At 47.2% G+C, this 25,062-nt stretch overlaps 3 protein-coding genes across 4 annotated transcripts in view; 1 reads left to right on the forward strand and 2 right to left on the reverse strand.

Moving 5' to 3' along the window:
- Window positions 1-1,910, reverse strand: part of Elmod3 (ELMO domain containing 3) — a 37,221-nt gene extending 35,311 nt beyond the window's left edge. The window contains exons 1-2 of one of the 2 annotated variants that reach the window (XM_013119244.3): window positions 1,767-1,910; window positions 981-1,103 (exon numbers count right to left, since the gene is read on the reverse strand). The gene's annotated coding sequence lies outside the window, so the exon portion shown is untranslated. The remainder of the gene's footprint in view (window positions 1-980; window positions 1,104-1,766) is intronic. The other variant, XM_005078271.4, reaches the window with a different exon arrangement.
- Window positions 1,911-1,943: 33 nt separating this feature from the next.
- Retsat (retinol saturase) lies at window positions 1,944-12,074 on the forward strand. The gene is made up of 11 exons (XM_005078272.4): window positions 1,944-2,231; window positions 4,635-4,817; window positions 5,141-5,382; window positions 6,514-6,715; window positions 7,537-7,734; window positions 9,150-9,269; window positions 10,456-10,594; window positions 10,874-10,983; window positions 11,062-11,228; window positions 11,388-11,547; window positions 11,799-12,074. Exons 1-11 carry the CDS (start codon window positions 2,063-2,065, stop codon window positions 11,936-11,938), a joined length of 1,830 nt encoding a protein of 609 aa, XP_005078329.1. The 5' UTR covers window positions 1,944-2,062; the 3' UTR covers window positions 11,939-12,074.
- A 1,056-nt stretch (window positions 12,075-13,130) lies between these two features.
- Tgoln2 (trans-golgi network protein 2) lies at window positions 13,131-21,564 on the reverse strand. The gene is made up of 4 exons (XM_013119246.3): window positions 21,411-21,564; window positions 20,344-21,179; window positions 19,041-19,124; window positions 13,131-16,907 (listed from the first exon to the last, which is right to left on the reverse strand). Exons 1-4 carry the CDS (start codon window positions 21,454-21,456, stop codon window positions 16,902-16,904), a joined length of 972 nt encoding a protein of 323 aa, XP_012974700.1. The 5' UTR covers window positions 21,457-21,564; the 3' UTR covers window positions 13,131-16,901.
- Window positions 21,565-25,062: the final 3,498 nt, after the last annotated feature.

Below are 25,062 nucleotides of genomic sequence, written 5' to 3' on the forward strand. Positions count from 1 at the left end.
GGTTTGCTTCTACTTCTCAAGGGCTGGGACAAAACGCTGTGGAAAAGCCCAGGACTCTAACCCTGCTCTTATGTCTTTCATCTCATGATGTCTGCCAGGAGTAGGGCTGGACAAAGATCATATCTTTATCAGGAGGTCCCTAGACATCATGGACACCTATCGCATCAGATGTTTGTCAAGGGGAGAAAGTCTGCTCAAGGACAAGAGTTCCCAAGATCTTAGTGGCAGGGATTGATGTGTGAGAGTCAAAAACGTGAGGCCTGGGATACAGATCAGAGGTAAAGCTATTGCTTATCAAGTGTGAGGGCCTGGGTTCAATCTCCAACACTGAAGAGGTAAGAAAAAGGAAAAAGAAAAGAAAGAAAAAGAAGATCAGAGATCATCTTCAATGTGACAGTATATGCCCCTGGAGGCAGAGGCAGGAGAATCACTGTAAGTTTGAGTTATATAGAGTTCCAGGCCAGCTGAGGCCACATGGCAAGACTTGGTCTCAATAAAAAACAGAATGAGGGCATATGAAGCGGCTCAGTGGGTAGAGGTGCTTCCCAGCAAGTTTGCGTGGAAAGGCTGGTACTGAAGCATAATGGCAGGACACTGGGCTCAACCGTTAAGACTGAAGGGAAGAAAATGTAGATGGAGGGTTCTCACACAACTGACAATCATACTTCACAGGCTCAGAGGACTAAGGCAGGAGGCAGGCCTCTCCACAGAGTCAGCTCTCAGCTTGGGGAATATAATCTACATTCCCCCAGGACTGGTTGCCAGTAACAAAATGGGATCATTGTCACCTTTGGGCTGTGATCTGGGAAGGATGTGGTATTAAAGGAATACCTGCAGCACTCACTCCAGAACCAGCTTTCTCTCCCTGTGCCTCAGCATCCCTCTTTTCCATTCCTCCCATCTTGGCCTGGATGACAGCACAGGACCCCCCCCATCACACACACACACACACACACACACACACACACACACCAGCTAACCTGGCAGGGGAACAGGTAGACACCACAGCGGCAGTCTCAGGAAAGCTTGCCCGTGTGGGAAACAAACCAAGTAGCACAGAAGTGTGACCTGCTTTACACCGTCCACTGGAGCACTGCTGAGGTCTGTAAAAGGGACAAAATACTCAAAGTTATGAAGTCACTCCTCCTGATAGTTGATATCTGCGGAAATGTTCCTATAAGAAACAAGCGGTCTCAAATCTAGTGCTCATTTCAGATGTGCTTTCCTCAAAGGGTAACGTTAAGAGGATAGGCTATCTAAACTGTCTGCTGGAGCTAACCTCCAGAGATGATTTAGAAGCTGGCTTATCCTTACGCAGACACACACATAGGTTAACTTAGATGGTCTTTCTGTACTTAGAGGCCCCCCGCAGAGTGACTGTCAGCGATTAGGGGATAGGGACAACTTCAGGGACCCAGAGTTCGGCTGCCGGCCCTGGGGCAGTGAGTGACAGAATCAGGAGAGCGCCTGCGCAGCTCTCCAGGGGTCTCAACTCATTAAGAAACCCAGACAGGCGGAGGCTGTGTGGGGACTCGGGACGGGAACTTTCTCATTGCTTGTAAAGGGGAGTAGAGGAAAGCAATGCACTGCCTCCGAGGTTTCAGCGAATCCATCGCAGAACCGGCACCAGAACCCAGGTCTTCTCTGCCTCCCAGGCGGGATCTCTCCTCGGCCTGCAACTTTCTGCCTTGTGTGACCCCGCGGTGACCATTTCCATCCCACATCGTCCCCCTCACCCCGACCTCCCTCACCCAACCCCGGCTCACCCGACGCGTCCCCAGCGTTCCGGTAGGGGTCCCGCATCCTCTGCGGGGCTTCATCGCGCAGGCGCTCAGCGCCTCCTGTCCAGTGCTAGAACTATATTTCCCAGCAAGCAATGGAAATCCCGCACCTCAAACGTCCTACGGAGAGCCAGGATGGACAATGTTCCTCAGCTTTGAGCGGGCATTGGTCAAAGTTCCTCGCCTTTCCTTAGTTTGGCGTTTCTCTAACGACAAACTAGTGGGGCGGAGCTCCAGTCATAAAAGCCGAGCTCAGAAGCAAAGGACGCCCGGACAGGAAGATGTGGATCTCCGTGCTGCTCCTGGCGGTGCTGCTGCTGGCCGTCCTCCGCAAGGTTTACGTGGGTCTCTTCGGCGGAAACTCCCCGAACCCCTTCGCGGAGGATGTCAAGCGGCCACCTGAACCCCTGGTGACCGACAAGGAGGCTAGGAAGAAGGTTCTCAAACAAGGTGAGCTGCAGCGACTGTGGGTTCCATGACTGCTTTTGGGTCTTCTATTCATGCAGGACACGGACCTCTGTCTTCCCATTGTAAAAGTGCTGGGGACACTCACTTGCACAGGGAGGCTCCACGTCTTAGTGTTCTTTGCTCCTGAAGGTTTGGGTGCGGGCACTAGCCTTGGCACGCCAAGATGTTGGCATAACTTAGTACCAGCCCTTCCAGTTGGAATCTATTCAGCTAACAGCTCACACAGAATGAGACACCTTTCCCCTAATTTTCCTATGTCCCTGACCAAGCTCAGGAGTATGGGGGAGCAACACAGAAAATTTTCCCAACAAGCGGTTTGACAGGCAAGTGTAACCCTAGTTCATAGGATTGATGCTTGATTATAAAACTTGGGAGTTTCACTCCTGCTTCGGGATAAGAACCTTATTCTCCAGTCAACCAGCCATATTTAAAACACGGGTAGAGTTGCCTCCAAGGTTTGTTTGTGTGTGTGTGTGTGTGTTAACAATTTATTTTTATTTTATGTGCATTGGTATTTTGCCTGCATGTATGTCTGTGTGAGGATGCCAGATCCCCCTGGAACTTGAGTTACAGACAGTTGTAAACTTCATGTGGGTGCTAGGGATTGAACCTGAGTCCTCTGGAAAAAGCAGCCAGTGCTCTTAACCTCCGAGCCATCTCTCTAGCCCCCAAGGTTTTTGTGCTTTTGAAACAGGTCTCACTTTTGCACCGGAGCTGGCTTCAAACTCACTATGAAGCCCAGGCTCAAACTCAGAACAGTTCTGCTTTTGCCTGCAGGATGATGGGATTAGAAGCATGCATCAACATGCCTGGCTTTCACAGTTTTAAGGAAGTGTTGGAGCTGGGTATAGTGGTGCAGCATTGTCTATAGTAGTGCAGCCTGGACTATACTATGAAACCCTGTCTAAACAAACACCAAAACCCTCAATTATAAAACCTTCAAAGAACAAACAAGGATCTCCTGATGAACCTCCAGGGGTTTCTTGCTTGTAAATTTTAGCCTAGACTAGTCTCAACTCACCATTTATTGGGGACTGACCTTGAACTCCTGATCCTTGTGTGTCTACTTCTAAGGCATACCACACCCAATTATTTTATTGTTGTTAGTGTTTGTGGATTTGGAGATTGGGGGAAAGATCTCATACTTGTAGCCCAGGCTAGTTTAGAACTTGCTATGTAGGCCAATCGTGCCTCAAACTCAGTGATTCTCCTGCCTTCAGCAAGAGATTACAGATGGTGAGATTACAGATAGGAGCCACCATGGCTTAAGGAGTGATGTTTTATCTATCTATCTGTCTATCTATCTATTTATCTATCTATCTACCTACCTACCTACCTACCTACCTACCTACCTACCTACCTACAGTGTCTCTCTATGTAGTCCTGTATATAGACCAGGCTGGCCTTGAACTCACTGAGATTCTTCTTCTGCCTCCTGAGTGCTGGGACTAAGGCTGTGAGCCCCTACACCTGGCCTTGGGCAGTGATTTTTAGTGAACAGATTTTGCTGGACATAGCGGCACATCCCTGTACTCCCATGCTGGGGAGGGTCTCTTCATAGGGAGTTCTAGGCCAATTAGGGCTACACAGTGAAACCCTGTCTTCAGTAAACTAAGGAAAGTACATAAATACAGGAGGAATGAAGGAAGAGACAGGAGAAAACAAAAGTGGAGCCTTGTGTTGGATGTGCTTCCCAGTCTGGTTCTGTTTGGTGTCCTGCCACACCAGCGTCCTCCTTTTGTGAGGCTGGCGCCGTGACTTCTCAGAGTAACAACTCTGAGCAGCCCTGCCCTCCCCGCCTCCATTGGTATCCACAGACCTTGCCTCTTCGGAAGAAACCCAGTCCCCTGAGCCCTCAGCACACCCCACCCCCATTGTCTTCTTTCCTTGATTGCATTCGCAGAAATGCCTGCACTTAGATTACAGTTGCCATCTTTCCGGTTTTGTTCTACAACAGTTAGCGGATTCCTAGTAGGAAAGGTATGAAAATCCCCAAGTACATCAGAGGTGTTAAGACCCAGCTCATCGCTGTTTAATCTGCCTGCTTGGGCCTGAGTATTCCCTGGTAAAACGTTTTGGGACATCTTTCTTACACAAGAGTTCTGTGCTAAACTGCCCTACACGGGTGTCTGTCTCTCTTTCTGTCCCGTTTTGAGACCAGGTCTAATGAGCCCAGGTTGGACTCCAGTTCAGATGTAACTGAGGACGACCTTGAGCTCCTAATCCACCTTCCAAGTGCAGGGATCACAGGAGTGCACCACCATGCCCAGCTTGCCTTAGAGAGTTCTTACATAGTACAAGCTACAGGAGTCCCCTCTGGCTTCTCTGATGCAGCCTTCCTGCTCTTGTCTGAGAAGCCCACCCTCTGTCTTCTCCCTTCTCCAGCGTTCTCAGTCAGCCGAGTACCAGAGAACCTGGATGCTGTGGTGATCGGCAGTGGCATTGGGGGGCTGGCCTCAGCTGCGATTCTGGCCAAAGCTGGCAAAAAAGTCCTTGTACTGGAACAACACACCAAGGCAGGGGGCTGCTGTCACACTTTTGGGGAAAATGGCCTTGAATTTGACACTGGTAAGATTTAAGTGGAAAAGGGTTGGGAGTATGGCTTTGTCTTTGGGAGGCTACGAATGGGCACTATGGTGTGATATGGGGCACACACAGTGAGGTAATATGGGGGCACCTCTATCTTTTGGTGATCTCAACTTCTTTTCGGACATCTCCATTTCTGTCTGACCTGGCAAGTATTGGGTGGTATATGTTCTGGCACATTCCTATAGAAAGGGTGGGCAGCCCTCTCTGGGCATGAACTTGGCTAGGCAGGGCAACCTCTTCCTTATTTGGCTCATTTCCAGGGCCTTATCTTTGTACCTCCTTTTCTTTCCACCTCCCAACAGGAATCCATTATATTGGACGCATGCAGGAGGGCAACATTGGCCGTTTTATCTTGGACCAGATCACTGAAGGGCAGCTGGACTGGGCCCCCTTGGCCTCCCCTTTTGACCTGATGATACTAGAAGGGCCCCAAGGCCGAAAGGAGTTCCCCATGTACAGCGGGAGGAAACAATACATCCAGGGCCTTAAGGAGAAGTTTCCCAAGGAAGAAGCTGTCATTGACAAGTACATGGAGCTAGTTAAGGTAGCATGCGCCACGATCAGCATCCTCCATTTATTTCCAACAAGACTGACTTTTTTGTTGGTGAAGTAACTGGTTAGGAGGGACTGAGTTGGGGAGGCAGGCAGGGTCTAGTCATGTCTGTCCAGAATCTAGTGTACACTTGTGCCCTGCCTGGCTCTTCAGTTGCTACCCTCACTCTGGCCTCTAGATGGGACCCGTGGGAAGTCAGGCTTTGAGGAAGTTAGATGTCCTCTGAGATGAACCAGACTTTTTGTTGTTTTGTGATTTTTTGAGATAGATGCTCACAATGTAGCCCTGGCTGGCCTGGTGCTCTCAGAGAGATCCACTGCCTTTGCTGGGTGTATGCCATCACATCTGGATTCTGGACTGGGATGTCTGAAATTGAGGGCTGGAGATGAGGTTCATGGGGTTTTTTTTTTTGTTTGTTTGTTTTTGTTTTTTTTTAAAGATTTATTTATTATGAATACAACATCCTGCCTCCATGTATGTGTGCACATACCAGAAGAGGGCACCAGATCTCATTACAGATGGTTGTGAGCCACCATGTGGTTGCTGGGAATTGAACTCAGGACCTCTGGAAGAGCAGTCAGTGCTCTTAACCTCTGAGCCATCTCTCCAGCCCCCAGAGGTTCATGTTTAGCATGTACAAAACTCTGAATTAGATCCCAAGTGCCCAAAACTGAGCATGGTGGTGTATTCTGTAATCCTAGCACTCAGAAGGTAGAAGTAGGATTAGGAGTTCAAGGTCAGTGGGATATATGCGACTCTATATAAAAAAAATTATTTTGAGCAGAAAATGGAAGAGCAAATATAACCTCATTTGAGTGTGAAGAGTGAGAAAACTTCAGGATCCATTTTTTTTGTTATTTTGTGGGAGACAATCCTGCTATATAGTCCTGGCTTGGGTGTCAGTGTACAGCTCCATTGCCCTTGAACTCATGGAAGTCCTCCTACCTTGACACCTCAACTGTTGGCATCACAAGCCTGAGCCACCATGCCTGCCCAGCTTAAATGTTTTTAAGTAAAAAAATTCATGAGTGAGTGTTGCCGGGCCTGCAGTCAGTGCTGGCTGTTGGAGTGGTGACTAGGCTACAGAGGTCCCAGAGACTCACTCTGTACTTTTTTCCCCAGGTGGTAGCCCGTGGAATCTCTCATGCCGTCCTACTGAAGTTCCTCCCATTGCCCTTGGCTCAGCTCCTCAACAAGTTTGGGCTGCTGACTCGTTTCTCTCCCTTCTGCCGAGCATCCACCCAGAGCCTAGCCGAGGTCCTGCAGAAGCTCGGGGCTTCCCATGAGCTCCAGGCTGTTCTCAGCTACATCTTCCCCACTTATGGTGGGTGGCTGCTGGCCCAGGCTCTTCTAAGCCACTGCCCTTCCAACTTTTGGTCTTTCTTTCCTGTCTGCCTAGCTGACGAGCCAGAATAGACCCCAGGCCTGTGGATAAGGACTGAGAAGTCTGACCCCTGCTCGACTCTGGTAGAAACTCTTTTTTTTTTTTTATCTACTCTGTAGATTTCTTTTTCTACTTCTCCTTTTTATTTTTTCTTCTTCTCTCCCCGTTTATTTCTCTTCCTTTTTTGGTGACAGGGTCTTCCAGGCAAGCTTTGCATTCTTGTAGTCAAGGATGCCCTTAAATTCCTAATCCTTCTGCCTCCACCAGTGCTAGGATTACATGTGCCACTATGCTGGTGGTGCTGGGGATCAAATCCAGGCTTTCTCGAATGCTAGGAAGGCACCCTGCTGATTGAGCTATACATCCGCAGTGCATCCCACCCCCACATCCCTCACCCCTCGGAGACAGGTTTGGACTTTGTTCAGGCTGGTCTGGAACTCTCTGTAGCCTAGTCTGGCTCTGACTCAATGGTCCTTCTTAGTTTTTGAGTGTTGAGATTGTAGGTATGTACTGTCACACTGCTCAAGGGCCATTTTTCTTTAGCCAACCGTACTAGTGACTTCCTTGGTCTCGGCAGGATAGTGCTTTTCAGGGGGTGTACTTATATCCCACTAAGCTCCGTATCTGCCCTGGGCCTTCGGGAGAATTTGGATCCTGGGATGGCTTCACGTGGCCCTTCACAGGAATCCCTGCTTCTTCCTGAATGGTGCCAAGTGACCACTCTTACCTGCTCACCTTTCCTTTCCTTCTTCGTTCTGTAGGAGTGACCCCTAGCTACAGCACCTTTTCCATGCATGCTCTGCTGGTTGACCACTACATACAAGGGGCATATTATCCACGAGGAGGTTCCAGTGAGATTGCCTTCCATACCATCCCTTTGATTCAGCGGGCTGGGGGCGCTGTCCTCACCAGGGCCACTGTGCAGAGTGTGTTACTGGACTCCGCCGGGAGAGCCTGTGGTAAGAGACCTGACTGAGCTTTGGGGTCAGTGGGCTGGGGTGAAAGGGACCTGGGGTCTGCCTGTAGATGAACCAGCCTGTCCGTGCAAGGTAAGAGGCTGGTGAGATGGCTCAGTGGGTTAGTGTTCCAGTCACTAGACCTGATGACCTCAGTCTGATTCCCACAGCCTACATATTGGTGGAGAGAACTGACCCTGCAAGTTGTCCTCTGACCTCCACATGTGGGCTGAGGCATCCTCACCCACACAAAATAAAGAAGAAAAAAAAGGATAGTACCAAAGGTCAGGTTTGACAAAATGGTTTTGTGGGAATGGCCAGAGATGAGCTTGGATACACAGGCTGCAGCAGACCAGAGATGCCGGTGTTTCGTGGAGGCTGAGTCACCTGGGGAGTACCGTGGATCTAGACCTCAGCAGCAGGAGGGTCTGGGACTCTCTAGAACCAGTGTTCTGGGATGCCAGGGCAGGGCTAAAGGTAAGCAAGTCCATATGGACGGTGAGAAGAGCTGGAGAAGGGCTAGGGCTGAGCAACTTTGCAGCGTGCCTGAGGCCTGCCTTGATTAGAGGAACTTCTGTGACCCGAGGAAGACAACTGGATAGTGTGCCCATAGACAGACCTAATCTTTTGAGGCAGGGGCTCAAATTCACTAGCTAGCTGAGGCAGCCCTAGGACACCTGATTGTTCCACTTCTGCCTCCTAAATGCTAGGATCACAGGCATAATCACCATGCCATGACTACAACTAAAGCTTTGAGTGAAGTGCATTTCACGCTCTCCTGGATTTTATCTGTTTTATGGGGGGTGGGGGTATACTGGACCCAGGTCCTCACACATGCTAGCCAAGTGTTATACCACTGAGCTATATCTCCAGACCTTAAGTGTTGTCTTCCCATTAGCACAGAGGCTGTGTTTTAATCTGCTGCTGTTGTCCCCAGTAAATGTGGCTCCATTGGCCTGCTTTTCTGGTAGCGGCCAGGCCATTCAGGTTGTTCCTGCAGGCCCTGGCTATATGGCTGCCACCAAATATAGTTTTAAATTAAATCTATTGTTCTACTTAACAATGAGACTTGGGAGTCAAAGGCTGGGGTGAAAACCTGCTAGCTCAGAGAGGTTGAGCAGCAGCTAGCTGAACTGCCTAAACAAAAGAACCCATGCTACACTAAGTCCCTCCCTACGACTTCCTGTGCATCTATAGTCTTATAGACACCCTATGACTCTCTATGACTACTTTTGGTCAACTAGTTGCTAACTCAGCCTCCTGATCCAAGGTTGATTTTATTTAATTAATGCAAATGCAAACTCAGGGTTCACAGTGTGATCAAATATCCCACAACACTTAAGAGAGATCTGGAGGTTATAGGCCCTTCTCTTTTTCCTAGAGCTCACAGAAGTTCGGCCAAATTCTTGTGCTTTCAGGTGTCAGTGTGAAGAAGGGACAAGAGCTAGTGAACATCTATTGCCCTGTTGTCATCTCCAACGCAGGAATGTTCAATACCTACCAGCACTTAGTGCCAGAGCGTGTCCGCTGTCTACCAGGTAAAAGGCTGGTCTTCTCAACTAACATTTCATCTGTGGAGCTTATAACTCAGCCTGGGTGATGCTCCCCCTCTTCTTGGGCACTCCTCTGGCTATCTATCTCTGGTCTGTGGTACCAGCACTATAACGTTTACATTTGGGAAACTTAGGACCACACAGGTGAATAGGCCCTTTACAGAGGCAATGGCAGAGCTCTGAGGACCCTGTCATGTCAGATGCAAAGGTCTAGGCTTTATACTTCGAGCTGAGAAACCAAAGCCTTCCTTTGCCTGAGAATCTGGGACTTTAATAGAAAAGGACTCAGTTAAAGTACGGAAGAGTGCTGGGGATGAAACTCAGTTGGTGAGAGTGCTTGCCTACCATCAAGCCCTGGGTTTGATCCCCAGAACCAAGCAAGGCAGCTGTGGTGGATTTGGCTGTAATCCCAGCACCCTAGAGGTGGAGGCAGGATAAATTCAAGGTCATCCTTGGCTATGTGAGACCCTGACTCAACAAACAAAACAAGGGCCATTGAAATGGCTCAAAGGGTAAAAAAAGTACTTGCTGCTAAGCCTGGTGATCTGAGTTAGATCCCCAGAGAAGAAGATGACAACCATACTGTCCTGTCTTCTTCCTGCTTATCTAGACATGTACTTGTCCATGCACACCCACAATTTAAAAAAAGAAAAATCTAGGGGGCTGGAGAGATGGCTCAGAGGTTAAGAGCACTGACTGCTCTTCCAGGGGTCCTGAGTTCAATTCCCAGCAACCACATGGTGGCTCACAACCATCTACAATTCAATCTGGTGTCCTCTTGCATGTAGGCAGAAGACTGTATATGTAATAAATAAATCTTTAAAAAAAAGAAAAATGTAAACATCTACAGGGAGATTGCGATAGCCTGATTGTCGAGAGGTACTGTGAGTTAGCTTTGCTGGGAGCCAGCTCCTATGACTAAGATACACTGAGCAGAGGTGGTTGCGGTGGAAAGTCTGAGGCTGTTTGATGGAGCCAGGAAGAGACAGAAGAGCAGGTCCCTGCCAGAATCCTGTAGAAACGGTTGTAAAAATGGCTAGGTGCCTATCTTAGGTGGCTGCTGAGCAGCAAGCTGCAGATCAGAAATGGGAGCATCCTGAGGCTACCGTGGCAGGGAGTAGCTCTCTGGCCGCAGCTCCTGCAATGCAATCCCCACTGGCTCTCTCTGTAGATGTGAAGAAGCAGCTGGCGATGGTACGGCCCGGCATGAGCATGCTCTCAGTTTTTGTCTGCCTGAGAGGCACCAAGGAGGACCTGAAGCTTCAGTCCACCAACTACTATGTTTATTTTGACACAGACATGGACAAAGCGTAAGATGTGACGGGCTGGGGCATACTGATGGCACTGGGCCTTAACCCACAAGACCCTGTTTCCAACCTTGACATGGTTCTAGGAATAAGCAGTTGGATATGTGTATAGGGAGGAGGTGCATAGTCCCCAGTGTACTCCTGGAAAGGCTTTTCATATCAGAGCTGTGTCTTTTCGCCCCTGTAGGGAGTTCCTGGAAGTGAACCATCTTTTCAGTGGTGCTGGTGGCTGGGAGCAGGGGATGGCCTAGAGATTGACAGTCACAATTCCCTCATCCACAGGATGCAACGCTATGTCTCTATGCCCAAGGAAAAGGCTCCAGAACACATTCCCCTTCTTTTCATTGCCTTCCCATCAACCAAGGACCCGACCTGGGAGGACCGATTCCCAGGTAGAGCTTTAGGTCTAGGGGAGCTGGGTGTGGGGCAAGGCAGGGCCAGGCAGCAGTGACATTGCCTTATACCTGCAGACCGATCCACAATGACTATGCTGGTACCCACGGCCTTCGAGTGGTTTGAGGAGTGGCAGGACGAGCCAAAGGGCAAGCGGGGTGCTGACTATGAGGCCCTGAAACATGCCTTCTTGGAAGCCTCCATGTCTGTGTTCATGAAACTGTTCCCACACCTGGAAGGCAAGGTAGGGGCTGACATTTGAAATGCTGGAGGTTATAACACACCCCTTAACTTTTTGTCTTTTCTTGGTTCAGGGACAAAGCCTCAGTAACAGAGTCCCAAGGAAGGATCAGGCCCTTGCAAACTCCCTTGCTCACCTCTGCCTACCCTTTTGCCCCGTCAGGTGGAGAGTGTGACTGGAGGATCCCCACTGACCAACCAGTACTATCTGGCTGCTCCCCAAGGTGCTACCTATGGGGCTGACCATGACCTGGCTCGTCTGCATCCTTATGCAATGGCGTCCCTAAGAGCTCAAACCCCCATCCCCAACCTCTACCTGACAGGTACACTGCCTCACTTTGCCACAATCTGGGCTTGCCTGACAAGTCTTTTGTCCCTATCCTCAGCCCCCGCTGTCCTCTTCAGCTCCCCTGCCAGGAACTGGGCTGCCTCGGCTGCCTAGTCCTGGAGTCTGTATCTGTATCTGAAGCTGTCTCTCTTTGGGGGGCCTTGATATGGAGGCATGAACACAAGAACCCTTGCTATCCCACCTACATGTGGATAGACGTTCATGGGCCATTGCTTTGCCTTCTAGGTCAAGATATCTTTACCTGTGGGCTGTTAGGGGCCCTCCAAGGGGCCCTGCTGTGCAGCAGCGCCATCCTGAAGCGGAACTTGTACTTGGATCTGAAGGCTCTTGGCTCAAAGGTCCAGGCACAGAAGAAGAAGAAGTAGTCCATTCAGAGATAAGCCGGAGGAACGGCACCTTCCCCAACTTTTCTCATGGTGTCCTCCTGCAGTAATTCCTTGCCCACATAACCGAAACCACTTTGTTTCTAATAAGTGCTATAAACTGAGTTCTTCACCTGGAGCTCTAATCCTTTGTACCTTGCATTTCTACTTAAGGCCTAGTGTGGGCTGTATAGCCTTGATGACTCACCATGAAGAATGCTCCCATGCCTTCCCCACACCCAACACTGAGCAAGCAAGGGTCAGGCGCCCAGAACCCCTGGGAGTGCTGGCTATTGGAGTAGGTTGGTCCAGTCCTGCCCTGAAGCCTCTTGCTTCTACCCACTTTAGTGCTGTGCTGCTCTGTACTGTCAAAAGGAAGGATGACTAGTGTGGATTTGGGGTGGCAACTCCCTCAAAGTGAGGCAAGAAACACTCAGCCTTAAGTTTTGTCCTCTGATAGAAGCAGGCTGACCAATCAAAGACATACCAAAGACACCACTGCACCACAAAATGCCCACACACCAGGCAGCTGAGATCCTGACTAGACAGAATGGTCAGCCTGGCAGGGAGAAGATGAGAGTGGAGACACTGGGCTGGAATCAGGAAGCCCAGTGTGCACAGAGTCTAGAGATGGCATTTGTGGGTGTTGGTACACATTAAAAACTTAGTTTTAGGGCTGGAAAGATGGCTCAGAAGTTGAGAGCACTGGCTGCTCTTCCAGAGGTCCTAAGTTCAATTCCCGGCAACTACATGAGGGCTCACAACCATCTGTCATGAGATCTGGTGCCTTCTTCTGTCATACAGGTGTACACTCAGGCAGAACACTGTATATATAATAAATAAATCTTTTAAAAAACTGAGTTTTGTTTTCCATAGTGCTTGGAATCAGAATTTCTTCAGATTTTGTAGTATGTGTATGCATATAACTTGGGGAATGAGATCCAGAACTAAACCTCAGATTCATTTGTTTCATATACACAGACCAGGCATAACATCTTAGGTAATATTTTGAAAACTTGTGAGCATTCTATGACCTGCCACACGAGTTCAAGGTATTAACAAAAGCTTGCTTTGGGTTTTAGAATAGGGATTCTCAACCTGTATTACTAAATTGGCAAGTAGATAAAAGTTAAAACCTTTCACTTATGTTAATCAGGTACCAATTTTAGTTCATTTAAATATAGTAATGTTTGAATGTTTTGATATCTGAAGTTTATTTTGGTTTCTGTTCAATAATGACATGAAACTACACTGAGATGCCATTTACAGAAGCTCAGTAAAATATACTGAAAAATACTTATTATACCACAATAAGCTTTAAAAAAATAAAATTAAGCCATTATAATTAAGTTATTTTTAAAAAGGTGAAAGTACAAAACATAATTAACAGTGGCAATCTACTAATTGGGTAAACAAAACAAGGAAAATAATTTCAACATTCACTCATTTACTTAACATGGTAGTCTGAATTACATTCCTATCACAGTGTGAGGAGGCCACCTTCATGGGTAGTTTGCTATGCTGTGCAAGCTGAGGGGTTTCTCAAACTAGAGTTTCTAAGCTAAAATATTTAGGAGAGTCACATCTGAGCAGGAAATGAAATGAACTGAGTCATCCTGGTGTAGTTAGATTAAATCTCAATATCTCTTCACAGCTTTTGTTTTTTAAGACAGGCTCTCACTGTGTAACTTTGGCTGCTTGGGACTTGCTATTCTAGACCAGGCTGGCCTCAAACTCACAGATCCTCCTGCCTCTGCCTCCTGAGTGCTGGGTGTAAAGGCTTCCTTCACACCTGACTCTTTACAGCTTTCTCAAGGCAATGTCAAACTGAACCCTCCTAGCAAGTTTTTCCGAGAAAGCTGTATCAGAGAGCCTGGGGCCCAGGGAGACCCTTGTCTATGTTCGCAAGGCTCGGCATGAGCAAAGCACGCCAGGCCTCCAGAGAAGAAAGAAAAGCGAGCTTCTCTATTGCCAGGGGGCTCAGAAGGGCACAGAGCTCTGTCTCCAGGGAAGAACATGTTTGCACACTTAGTTGGTTGTTTGGTCCAGAAGTGGCTTCCATAATACATAGCAGGAAAACAAACTGTTAACATCTATGACAAGCAGGTTCCCCTTAAGAAATTGTCCTTCAGCCAAAGCTGAGCAGGCGGGCAAGCTCAGAATAGTCTACAGAAATGCTACTTGTGGCTTCCTGTGCTTCCTACATGCCAGCCCAGCCCCTGGTGCCTCATCTGGGCCATCATCTACACACTCTAGGAAAATAAGCTTCAAGTATTCTACCTTTAAAAACTAATCCTGAAAATGACTTTTCTTTGGTAGGAGCTATCTCCTTACAGCGCAACTTTCCGAGTGAAACATTCCACTGTACTCTGCCAGCACAAGAAACATTTGTCAACAATCCAAAGGGGTGAGGTGAGGCTTTGTAGACTGTTGTTGTCCTCTCGCTGTCAATCTTGATTCCTGAAAATCAATCTTCCTGCCCTTCAAGAGCAAAAGTCGACAAGTATAAGGTCATAGAGCCAGTAGCCAGGATTAGAGCTGTGAGAGCCCCGGTTTCAGTTACACCTCCAAAAAGAAATTTGACCCCTGAAGTCCCTGGGGGCATACACAACACTAGGCAGATATAACAATGCCAATGGCTGTCTCTCAGGGCTTAGAAACATCAGAACTAGTCACACTGAAGATACAGGAGGAGGGTGAAGAGAAGAGCTATCTGTGTGGAATGGAAAAAGCCAATCTGCCAATAAAGCTAGGAAGGAACATAACATGTGAGCTGAGTCCTTCAAAACACATGGACCTGGGTAAGCTGAGAGGAGGGGAAGCCTAACCACAGAGCGACCACCAGAAGCTGGAATAGAGGGCATGATGAGGGCAGAAGCAGAGAGGGAGTGTGGCCGTGAATGATGAGGCCAAGGAATCTAGTCTAGAATACAACTTCAGACAGAAGCTTCAGACCAGAGCACACATTCTGGGAAGATCAATGTTTCCAAAGAAAAGGTCAGGAGACCCAATTCGGGTGATTCCTGAAAAATTAATGGAGAGTATGTTTAGTATTAAGAAAAAAAGGATGGGGGGGCTTCTGCGATAAGAAAAATGTTATTAGTTTGCAGTGTGGTGTTTTCAGATGACTAAAGAAATTGAACAATAGGTAGAAGAGCTTGACAGGTACAAAGGGGAAATTCTGATTGGATTACAACCAGACAATGTGGCTGAATTATTGAACATATAGAAATGGGTTCCTGGGAAGTAGGGTTCCCAAGATCCCAAAGATAAAGATGAGAGTCACAGAGAGGATAAAGAACAGAAGGATTTGTTGAGTAGATAGTCAAAGCCATAGAGACCTGGCTTTGGGCACCTTCTTTCCCTCCCACCATAATGCAAAGGAAAAACTGGGAGAGACACCCAGAATGTCAACATGCATGGATCCCAGTATCCACTATTACACCAAGTGTCAAGAACAAGGTATGAGAATGAGCTGTTGAATATGGAGATTCTGATTAAATGAGTAACCTTGAGAAACAGGAGGAAAACAGACCAAAGTGGGTCTGTAAACGTCAGGAAAAGGAGGCAAGATAATGGAAGCAACAGCAACTGGAACAGGGTAGGTATGGGCACGAGTACAGGCTGGAGGGAAGCATGCAGGGGTGCACAAACAGGTCTAAAGAGGAAGAGAAAATGGGAAGGAGGAGCTAACGAGGTGTTAGGGAAAGTTGGAGGAGACTGAGAAAGGCTTCCTCAACTTGGGAAAAGGTAATAGAAGACTTGGACACAGTTGAGAGAACGTTAGCAATGATATTTCCAGAAGACAACCTGCAAAGAATACAAACTTCAAGCACATGCTGCAGTCAGCACAGGCAAAGAACTCCACATTATTTCTTCTTCAGACTGACTTCTCCCATCATATTGTCCCTCTTCCCATTCTTTCCATATCCCTGAGATTAGCTGACTCTTCACTCTTTAGGTGTGACCACACAGACTGGAATAAAACTTTAGACAGCATAATCCAAGACATCCTCAGTTATGTCAGGGAACCTACTTGGTTTCTTACAGTTTCATGACCAGATGTCACAGGAGAGAAAAGACTTTACTCATTACCTTGGCATCTTGGAAGAGAGGAACATCAAGGAAAAATGTGGAGAGTGTAATTAGTTCTTAAATATCTACCTGTCTAGCTAGTTACTATAGGCAATAAAGGCAAAATGGGAGTTTGTGGAAAACCTCTTTCATACAGAACAAATCCCTCCTATGTGTTTTCTTCCACAAAGTATGAACCTGCCCTTTTCCAAGGAGTTCCTTCCTATTGTGATGTCTGTATGCAAGATCACACTGGTTCAATGATCATCATCATATTAAGCAAAACAAAGCAAAAGCCCATGGAACAGTGATTTTACTTTCAGAAACTGCGAGTTCCCTTTTATGCTGGTAGAACCAAAGAGTGCACACTTTCAGAAAAACATACAGACCATCAGAAGATAGATCAACCTTTAACACTCTTTAAACCTGCTATTCTGGTTTGCAGCTGAGGCCGCTGTAGAGTATGTGTTCAAACCTCTCTCTGCCCTTCAGCATCCCACCCACCATCTTCTACGTTCTGTCTAGAAAGCACCCCTCCGCAGCTTCCCTACTAGAGTTGCAAAGATAAAGATGCTACTGGAGGGTGGTCCATTGTGTGGCCTGCCTAGGGTGGGGTTTTCCTTTGGTCACAGTAATGTTTTCCACATACTCCCTCCTCACACTCCAAAGAAGAAAGGATGATGGAACACACCAGCATAAAGAGAACACAAAAGCAAATAAAACATCACTCGAGTACAATGTCACCAAAGTGCAGGTGCAAAACCTGAAGCAATCCTGTCTCGGCCAGCCCAGACTTGCCACCAAACCCCAGAGGAGCTCAGTCTTTTCATTTCTCTTGATTCAGAAACAAATCAGCAGGGAGGACAAGGTTCTTGCAGACAAAAAAAAATAATCAAAGCTGAAATGAGAACAACACATTCCGTTGGTAACGTTCACCTTTGTCAGAGAAATATACTAGTGTTGTGACTTTGAAACTAAGGTTCAGGTGAAATGTCAGAATTAACAAACTCATCCACCACCACAAAACAGCTGTTAATGAAAGTATATGGGTCACATTATTGAACACTAAAGACAACTGGAAATAAAACATGTATTAGAAAGTCAGACATTTAGCTAATGTGGTGGCTCATACCTGTAATCTCAGCACTCAGGAGGATGAGGCAGAAGAATTATGAATTTGAGGCCAGCATAGATTGCATCATGAGTCCTGAGCTACAGTGAGACTGTTTCAAAAAAAACCAAAAACCCAAAAAAATCCCACAAAACTAAAATAAGCTAATGGTTGACAGTAGAGTGTTTTCTTCAGTGGGGTATAGCCAATGGTGACATGCCATGCTCCTGTGAAAAACCCCTAATGAAACTCATGAGGTCATTTTAAAATGAGCTGGAAAGAGAGCTGAGCAGGTAAGAGTTCATGTTGCTCTTGTGAAAGAGTGGGGTTTGTTTCCCAGCACCCACACCATGATTCACAACTATCCTTAACTCCAGTTTCCAGGGATCCAATGATCTCTTTTAGCTTCTACTGCACTAGGTACACAGAAGTACACATATGTACATGCAGACAAACAAGGCGTAATGGGATAGTGGTAAATATTATCTAAACACACACACACAGACGAAAAATGTAGTGAAACTAAGTGTAATTAATACCTGCAAATAAAGAAATAAATCCTAAATAATGATGGCAGGTAGGCAGAATTACTGGGTTCTCCTTTATATTCTCCTTTTATTTTACTTATTTTTTTATTTGTTTGTTTTGTTTTTTTGAGACAGGGTTTCTCTGTATTGTTTTGGAGGCTGTCCTGAAACTCACTCTGTAGACCAGGCTGTCCTCTAACTCACAGAGATCTGCCTGCCTCTGCCTCCCGAGTGCTGGGATTAAAGGCATGAGCCAACAACGCCAGATTTACTTTCCTTTTAGTCTGAATAATTTTCACATGTATTATTCCTTTCCAACAAAAACAAAATTGAGGAAAAAAAAATCCTTAAAAGTCAATTATCAAGGAGAGTAGCAGGCTAGAGCTAACTGTGCAGTTGACCTATTTATGACAGATGGCCTCAGCAGAGTGGCTTAGTCTATAGTGCTGTGAATCGTACAGGTGACCTGTTTGTTCCCCATTGGAAGTCTGGGCATCGTTCCCACCTGGGTTACCAACTGTTCTTTGCCAATGCCCTCCCTGTTGCCTAACAGAACAGGGCAGGTGTCTGGCGTAGCACCTAATGTGATCATACAGTTGCCTGTGAGGACAACCTTCCTTAGCTTCTGAAGCTGCTGTGGGATGAAAGGAAGGCTCCTCTGCCTGGCAGAGAAGAGACTGGCCACAGTAAGGAGGTGCAGCCTGCAGTTACTTGAGGCCTAAGTGCTTCTGGGCTCATCTGTTTTGAGAGAGGTGTGATATAGGCCTTTGCTGCCCAAAGAGTGGTCTGGCAGCATTTGGTGATCCCCAGAAATGAGGACGTAAGGCTCTACCCCATACTTAGTGAATCAGTTTTGGCTTTTTCTTTTTAGATTTATTTATTATGTATACAGTGTTCTGCCTACAAGTATGTTTGTATACCAGAGGAGGGAATCAGATGTCATTATAGATGGTTGTGAGTTACCACGTGGTTGCTGGGAACTAAACTCAGGACTTCTGGAAGAGCAGAATTCTTAACTGCTGAACTATCCCCCCAGCCCCAGATTTGGCTTTTTATCACAATGTTCAATGCTTATCACAAGGTTCATGTGTCATGAGCTGAAATAGTACAAAAAGTGTCTAAAAGTGTATGAAGTTACTATCAGGTGCTGGTGTTGCCTTTGAGTGAAAACTCAGGACAAAAACAGACAAACAAGTCACATTTCCAGGCAGATCTGTTTATGTGGTCAAGTGTGACAAGTACTGAAAGGCCTCTTCTAGCTCTAACTTTGTAGATACATGTACGTCTATTTGCAGTCTCCAAGGGCTGGGGACAATGACAGCAGCATCCCCAGAATTGGCCCAACTGAACTGAAGTTTCACATCCCTCCTAGACCTGACTCCTCCTTCCTTACCTTTAGGTTCAAACGCTGGTAGTCACTGGCCTTTGGCCTCCGAGTGACTTTGGATCTTTTTCCTTCTAGGGCAAAAGCAATAATCTGAGGGAAGGAAAAGCAAAACGGATTAACATTTGACTCTGTAATGATGCACTTCAGTCCCTGAAATCAGAGGCAGCTACCTAGACCCACAAAGAGATCCATTTAAATTTTACCCCCACCCCTCTCCACGGCCGTAGTTCAAGTAAGGCACACTAGGCAAATGCTGTATCAAGCACTGTAGTGGAATGCTTGCTTAACATGCACACAACCTGAGTTCAACCTCCAGCACCACAAAAGTAAGTAGTAAAATTGTAAAGGTTTTAAAAGGGACTTCGTTACAAGAAAATCCTTTATACTATTTAATAGGGAACAGCAGATGGAGGGTGTAGCCTGTGGGATCTGTATGATTTAACTGTGGGGATAGAATCAAAGGGCTGTCAGTTCCCTTGCCAAAGAGTTCTAGGTCAGGGCTTTAAAGAAAAAGAAAAGATCATAATCACTGATTATTTCTGTCTACAAATACATGCTTTGCACACACATGTTGCTTCAACGACTTCACTCTGATCACAAACATTTGTATGTAGAATGAAAAATGCACATTTTTACTAATGGTCTTCTCTTGTTCTTTATAGCCATATGCCCAATGGCCATCGCAAACTGAACCTCCAGTTAAACTGGTTACTGAAGTTAACTTCTAAATGTCATGGCTCATTAGGAAATACAACCATTTTGTCATCAGAGTTGTTTCTAAAGGACATGGGTGACACTTTAACCCCAAATACGTGTACATTTAAGCAATTTCTAGGTTTGCTTCTAACTCTTGTTGGCTGCAGAAGAGCTGTCCTTGGGCTTTATGCTACTGGTATTGCAGACTATGTAACTGAAAATATTCTTCCTGACTCCAGATGCAAGACAGTTGGGATGGAGCCTAGAAATGGAAAACTGTCTCAAGCATGGAAAAAGCAAAGAGGTCTACACATCTACTGGAAGATTTCTGCTCAACAGAGGCTGTGTAAGATCCGAGCCCCACATTACCGGAGAACTCAATTAGGTCAGGTCATGTCAAGTCCAACTTGGCACTTTATAGCAGAACACACAGGAAACAGGTCACATGATTAAAACACATGATTTACAAAACTAGGGTTTTGTAAGCCTTAGCAGGGTCTGAGGAAAAACTGAAGTGGATCTTAAAACCCTCAGAGCTCACAAGCGGATGAGTGACAGGTAGCTGCTCATGCACCAAGCTCTCAGGGCTGGGGAAATCCCAGTCTCCTCTTACCTTCCGTTTGTTGTGGTAGGCAATATAGAGGACAGCAACAAGAACAGCTGCGGTCACCAGATATGCAAAGAAGTGGCTGCTCTCTGCACTGGTGTTTCCAGAATTGTCCTTGTAAGACTCATCCTTCTCCCTAAGTGTCTCCTCTCGGTTCTCACTGGAGGACGGGTCGAGAGCCTTTTCGTTATCTTCTTCAAGCGGTGAGCCCTCCTCTTCTGGCTCTGTATCACCCTCTTCAGTCTCGTTGGTCTCCACAGCTTCAGTAGGCTCTGAAGACTTCCCTGGCTTTAAAGAGAAGTCAGAGTCCCCTGCGGGTCTCTCCCCAGATTCAGTTTTGGAAGTCGGCGTTGGTTTTTGTTCTTCTCCAGCCAGCTCGGTTTTGTCAGTCTTGTCGGTCTCCTTATCTGAGGAGAGTGTGGAGATGGGCTTGTTCGGAGCAACTTTTGTGGGCTTGTCTGAATCATCTTTTGTGGACTTCTGCCCAGATCCCTCCGGTTTGGGCTCGGGTGTCGGGCGAGGCTGTGCAGATCCCGTTGACGCGGTACCTGCTGTCTTGGGCTGCTTTGGGGGATTATCCACCTTTGTGTTGGGGGCATTGGTTGCAGCGACCTGCTGTCCAGATCCCGCCGAACTGGGAACTGCGGCCATAGTCGACCCCACCGGCTCTTTCGGGCCTACGACAGTGGGCTGCTGCCTCTGCCCCGTCTGCCCGCCAGGCTCTCCCGGCTTAGGATCCGTTTTCTTCTCATGAGGCGGGGACTTGGGGTCCTGGCTGGAGTCTTTATCTTTAGAAGACTGGATCAGAGGATTATCGTTATTTGTGGTGGCGTCTGGCACATCTGAAAGAGAAAAAGCAGTTAAGTCCTCGGAAGCAAACGCTGGGAGAAAGAAAGGGGCTTGGCTTCTCAGAGCTGGAAGATCCCAGCGGTGATGGCCGAACGGGAGAAGGGTGGAGTTGGCCAGAGAGGGTCGGGTCAGGCAAGGAGCACGCCAGCTCCGGTGGTAACCCGCCGTGGTGAAGACGAGGGAACCTGAGGGAGAGAGTGAGATGGGGCTGGGGGGGCCCTTACCCGCCACTGCGACACTTAGCAGGAGCAACGCAACTAGGAACCGCATCCTGCAGCCCGCACTTCCGCCCTCTTCTGCTGACGTGAGAGCGGCGCGAAGGACTTCGAGCGCGTGGCCCCTCCCTTTCCGGCAGGCTGGTCCTTTTCCGGCTCGGCCCCGCCCCCGGGGCGGGGCTAACGGGAGCGGGCAGTCCCTGGCCGAGGACTCCGGTAGTGGGCTGCGCGTGAGGACCCGCTCTTCCGCTTTTTCTCAGCACTCTGACGAGCTCTACGGGCTCTCTCTCCCGTTCACTTGTCCTCGTGCCTTTGGAAGTTGTTCTGAGCGGCTAGCGCTGCGTCGCCCCTCGAGGCTCATGATGTGGGGCCGCGGGGCCGGGAGCCGCTTCGCTGCGTCGTCTGCGGGTTTTTCTAACGTTGCTGGCGGGGCTTTTCTCACGCCACACAAAAATGTACGCTGCTTGGGTCCTTCCCGTCTAGAAACAGACACTTCATCTCTTTCATTCCTGGTCGTAATGTCTTTCTTGACGGTATCTAGGGCCCTCTGAATTTACCGCGGGATTGTTTTTTCTTTCTGAATTTGCATGTATTTGAGACTGAATTACTCTGGACAGGCTGGCCTCCAGCTTGTGCCTCTTGGGTGCTTGGGGTTGCATGTGTCTCTCCACGCCCCCTCTCGGGCCATTTATTTATTTAAGACATAAGATACCAAAGATTTATTTTATTCTTTGGAGGCCCGACGAGGACATGTGTCACCACCGATTGGCAGCAATACATTCTTAATAATTAAAACAACAAAGCAGAATTTAAAAAAATACTTTTAAAAATTCTTTCAGCAGCCCAGCAGTGTGGTACATGCCTTTGATTCCAGCACTCAGGAGGCAGAGGCAGGAGAATCTTTGAGTTCGAGACCAGCCTGGTCTAGTTTCAGAATAGCCAAGGCTACACAGAGAAACCCTGTCTTAAAAAAAAAAACAAGAAAATACTATTTTAGGGGCTAGAGAAATGATGTCTCAGTGGTTAAGAACGCTAACTGCTCGCCGGGCGTTGGTGGTGCACGCCTTTAATCCCAGCACTCGGGAGGCAGAGGCAGGCGGATCTCTGTGAGTTCGAGACCAGCCTGGACTACCAAGCGAGTTCCAGGACAGCCTCCAAAGCCACAGAGAAACCCTGTCTCGAAAAACCAAAAAAAAAAAAAAAAAAAAAAAAAAAAAGAACGCTAACTGCTCTTCTGAAGGACCTGAGTTCCATTCCCAGCACTCAAAAGATAGCTAACAAAGGTCTGTAATTCCAGCTTCAGGAGATTTGACACCCTCGCTTGGCCTCCACAGACACATATGCACAGACACACATGTAAGCAGAATGCATGCATTTTTAAATTCTTGCTGCTTGCTCAGCTATTGACTACTGTTTGCATTTGTTTCTTGTGTCACCTGTGCTACGCTGGGTTGTTTAAACGGGTTGCTTGAAATATTTTATGAACCTTTGCCAGGTTAGGTATTTTGTAAACAATGATTTGACAAATAGCAGGCCCTAGCTCAGACATAAAATCCCAACAACTCTGTTCCTTTTGTTTTTGTTGCTTTGAGACAAGGCAGCTATAGCAGACCTGGAACTAACTCGGAAAAGCAGCTGACCTTGAGTTAGCGTCCGTCTTCCTTCCCCTGCTTTACAAAGGCTGAGATTACAGTTGTGTGCCACGTTCTATGCCCCTTAAACCCCGGGAGGTTTAAGACAGGGGCTATTTTAAATAAAATTATGAAGTTATTCTATGTGCATGTGTGTTTTGCCTCCACTCATGCCTATTCGTCATGTGCCTGTTTGGGGTCCAAGGAAGCCAGAAGACAGCGTCAGATCCTTTGGCACTGGAGTTAAGAGATGACTGTGAGCTGCCTTATGAGTGTTGGGAATTGAACCTGGGTCCTCTGGAAGAGCAGCCAGAGCTCTTAAACTATGAGCCATCACTCCAACCTCAGAGACAAAGGGTCTTTTGAACTACCAGGTTTTGGAGACCAATCTGAAGAATAAAGTAAAACTCAAGTCTCAAAAGTACATAAATAGTCAGTCGTGGTGGTACACACCTTTGATCCCAGCACTCAGGAGGTAGAGTCAGGCAGATCTCTGTGTGTTTGAGGCCAGCCTGTTCTACAGAGTGAGTTCCAGGACATCCAGGGCTGTTGCACAGAGAAACCCTGTCTGGACAGAACAAAAAGTACATAAATAAATACAGCTTTAATTTCACAAACTAAGCAATCTGGTGAGGCAATAACTGACACATAGATGTTTGTCCTTGTTTGCTGTAATGGTTCATTTTTATTGTCAATGTGATGGGCTTTACAATCACCATGGAAGGAAGTCTCTGGACACGCCTGTAAGGGATTATCTAGGTAAGGTTAATTGAGGTGGTAAGACCCACTCTGTGAGTAGACATTAGTATCTCATGGGCTGGAGTCCTGGACTGAATAAAATGGAAACCAAGCTGAACACAACATACAATATTCATGCCTCTCTGCTTCCTGAGTATGAATTCAATGTGACCAGCCACCTCCTGCTCCCGCTGCCATGATTTCCCTGCTGCCATGCACTGTGTATTCCTGGGAATTGTAAGCCAAAATCAACCTTCAAATTACTTTTGTCAAGTAGTTTGCAATGACCTCCAGACGAATAACTGACGGAATGCATTCCAAGAACTGCCAAGCAAAATATGCAAAGTGTGTATCGGCTGAGGAATTAGCTCTGGGACTGAGGGCAGAAGGTTGTGGATACTCCTGGGGAGTAGTAAAGGGAGAGGGGATGAGGATACTGCTGGGCGAGCAGCATAGCAGTGTGGGTGAGCCTAAAGAGCAAGCCTGTTGCGTGACAAGGAGGCTGGAGCAGAGCCAGACCCAGAAACCAGTGATCTGGGAGTCGCTCAGAATGTAAGTTTTTATGCAATAGAAAACATGTCGGATAACTCTGGTTGAACAGTGAACTGGGCCCACTCCAGCCAACGAGAACTACAGCCATAGGAAAGTAACACTCTGTGAGAGCCATGGATGTGATATGATAGGATAGATGATATGTAGTCCTGGATGGCTGAAATTTTTCAGAATTTCAAGAACTAGTACATGACACGACTACAGTCTCAGAAACAAGGGCTCTTTCTGTTATTTGAATAAAAATCCCTTTAACAGGCTCCTCACCACTTCTCCCCCACCCCTTTCCCTCTTCTTACTGAAGAAAGAATAAAAATCAGATGCGAGAAGTCTACCAGATTATTTCAGGAACTGGGCGATAGCTCAGTGCTGCTTGCCTGACATTGTGAGAGGCCCTGGGTTCCGTCTCCAGAACTCAAAAAAAAAATCTTCAGGATGTTGACTCTGCCTTAGCTAGAGGAAGTGAACTGGTAAAGGAAACCTTTTCTAAAAGAAAATTCTGTCCACCTGCTTTAAGATAAATGTTTGACTAACATTTAACGATATTGGCTTAGTGAGGGTGTGGGTGGGTAAGGAGGGTGGTGGCAAATTATTAAACCTGACCTGGTGTCCACATTACTAGGTAGGGGAGGAAAAAAGTTCTGATCACACGGAGCTCTTGGGAATTGAAGAGGTTTAAATAGGGGCAAGGTGTAGTCAGAGTGGAGAATGCTTGGCCATTACTTGGCTGGTATCACAAAGAA

The sequence above is a fragment of the Mesocricetus auratus genome, unplaced genomic scaffold (genome assembly GCF_017639785.1).
Source record: "Mesocricetus auratus isolate SY011 unplaced genomic scaffold, BCM_Maur_2.0 Super-Scaffold_100676, whole genome shotgun sequence".
Lineage (NCBI taxonomy): Eukaryota > Metazoa > Chordata > Mammalia > Rodentia > Cricetidae > Mesocricetus > Mesocricetus auratus.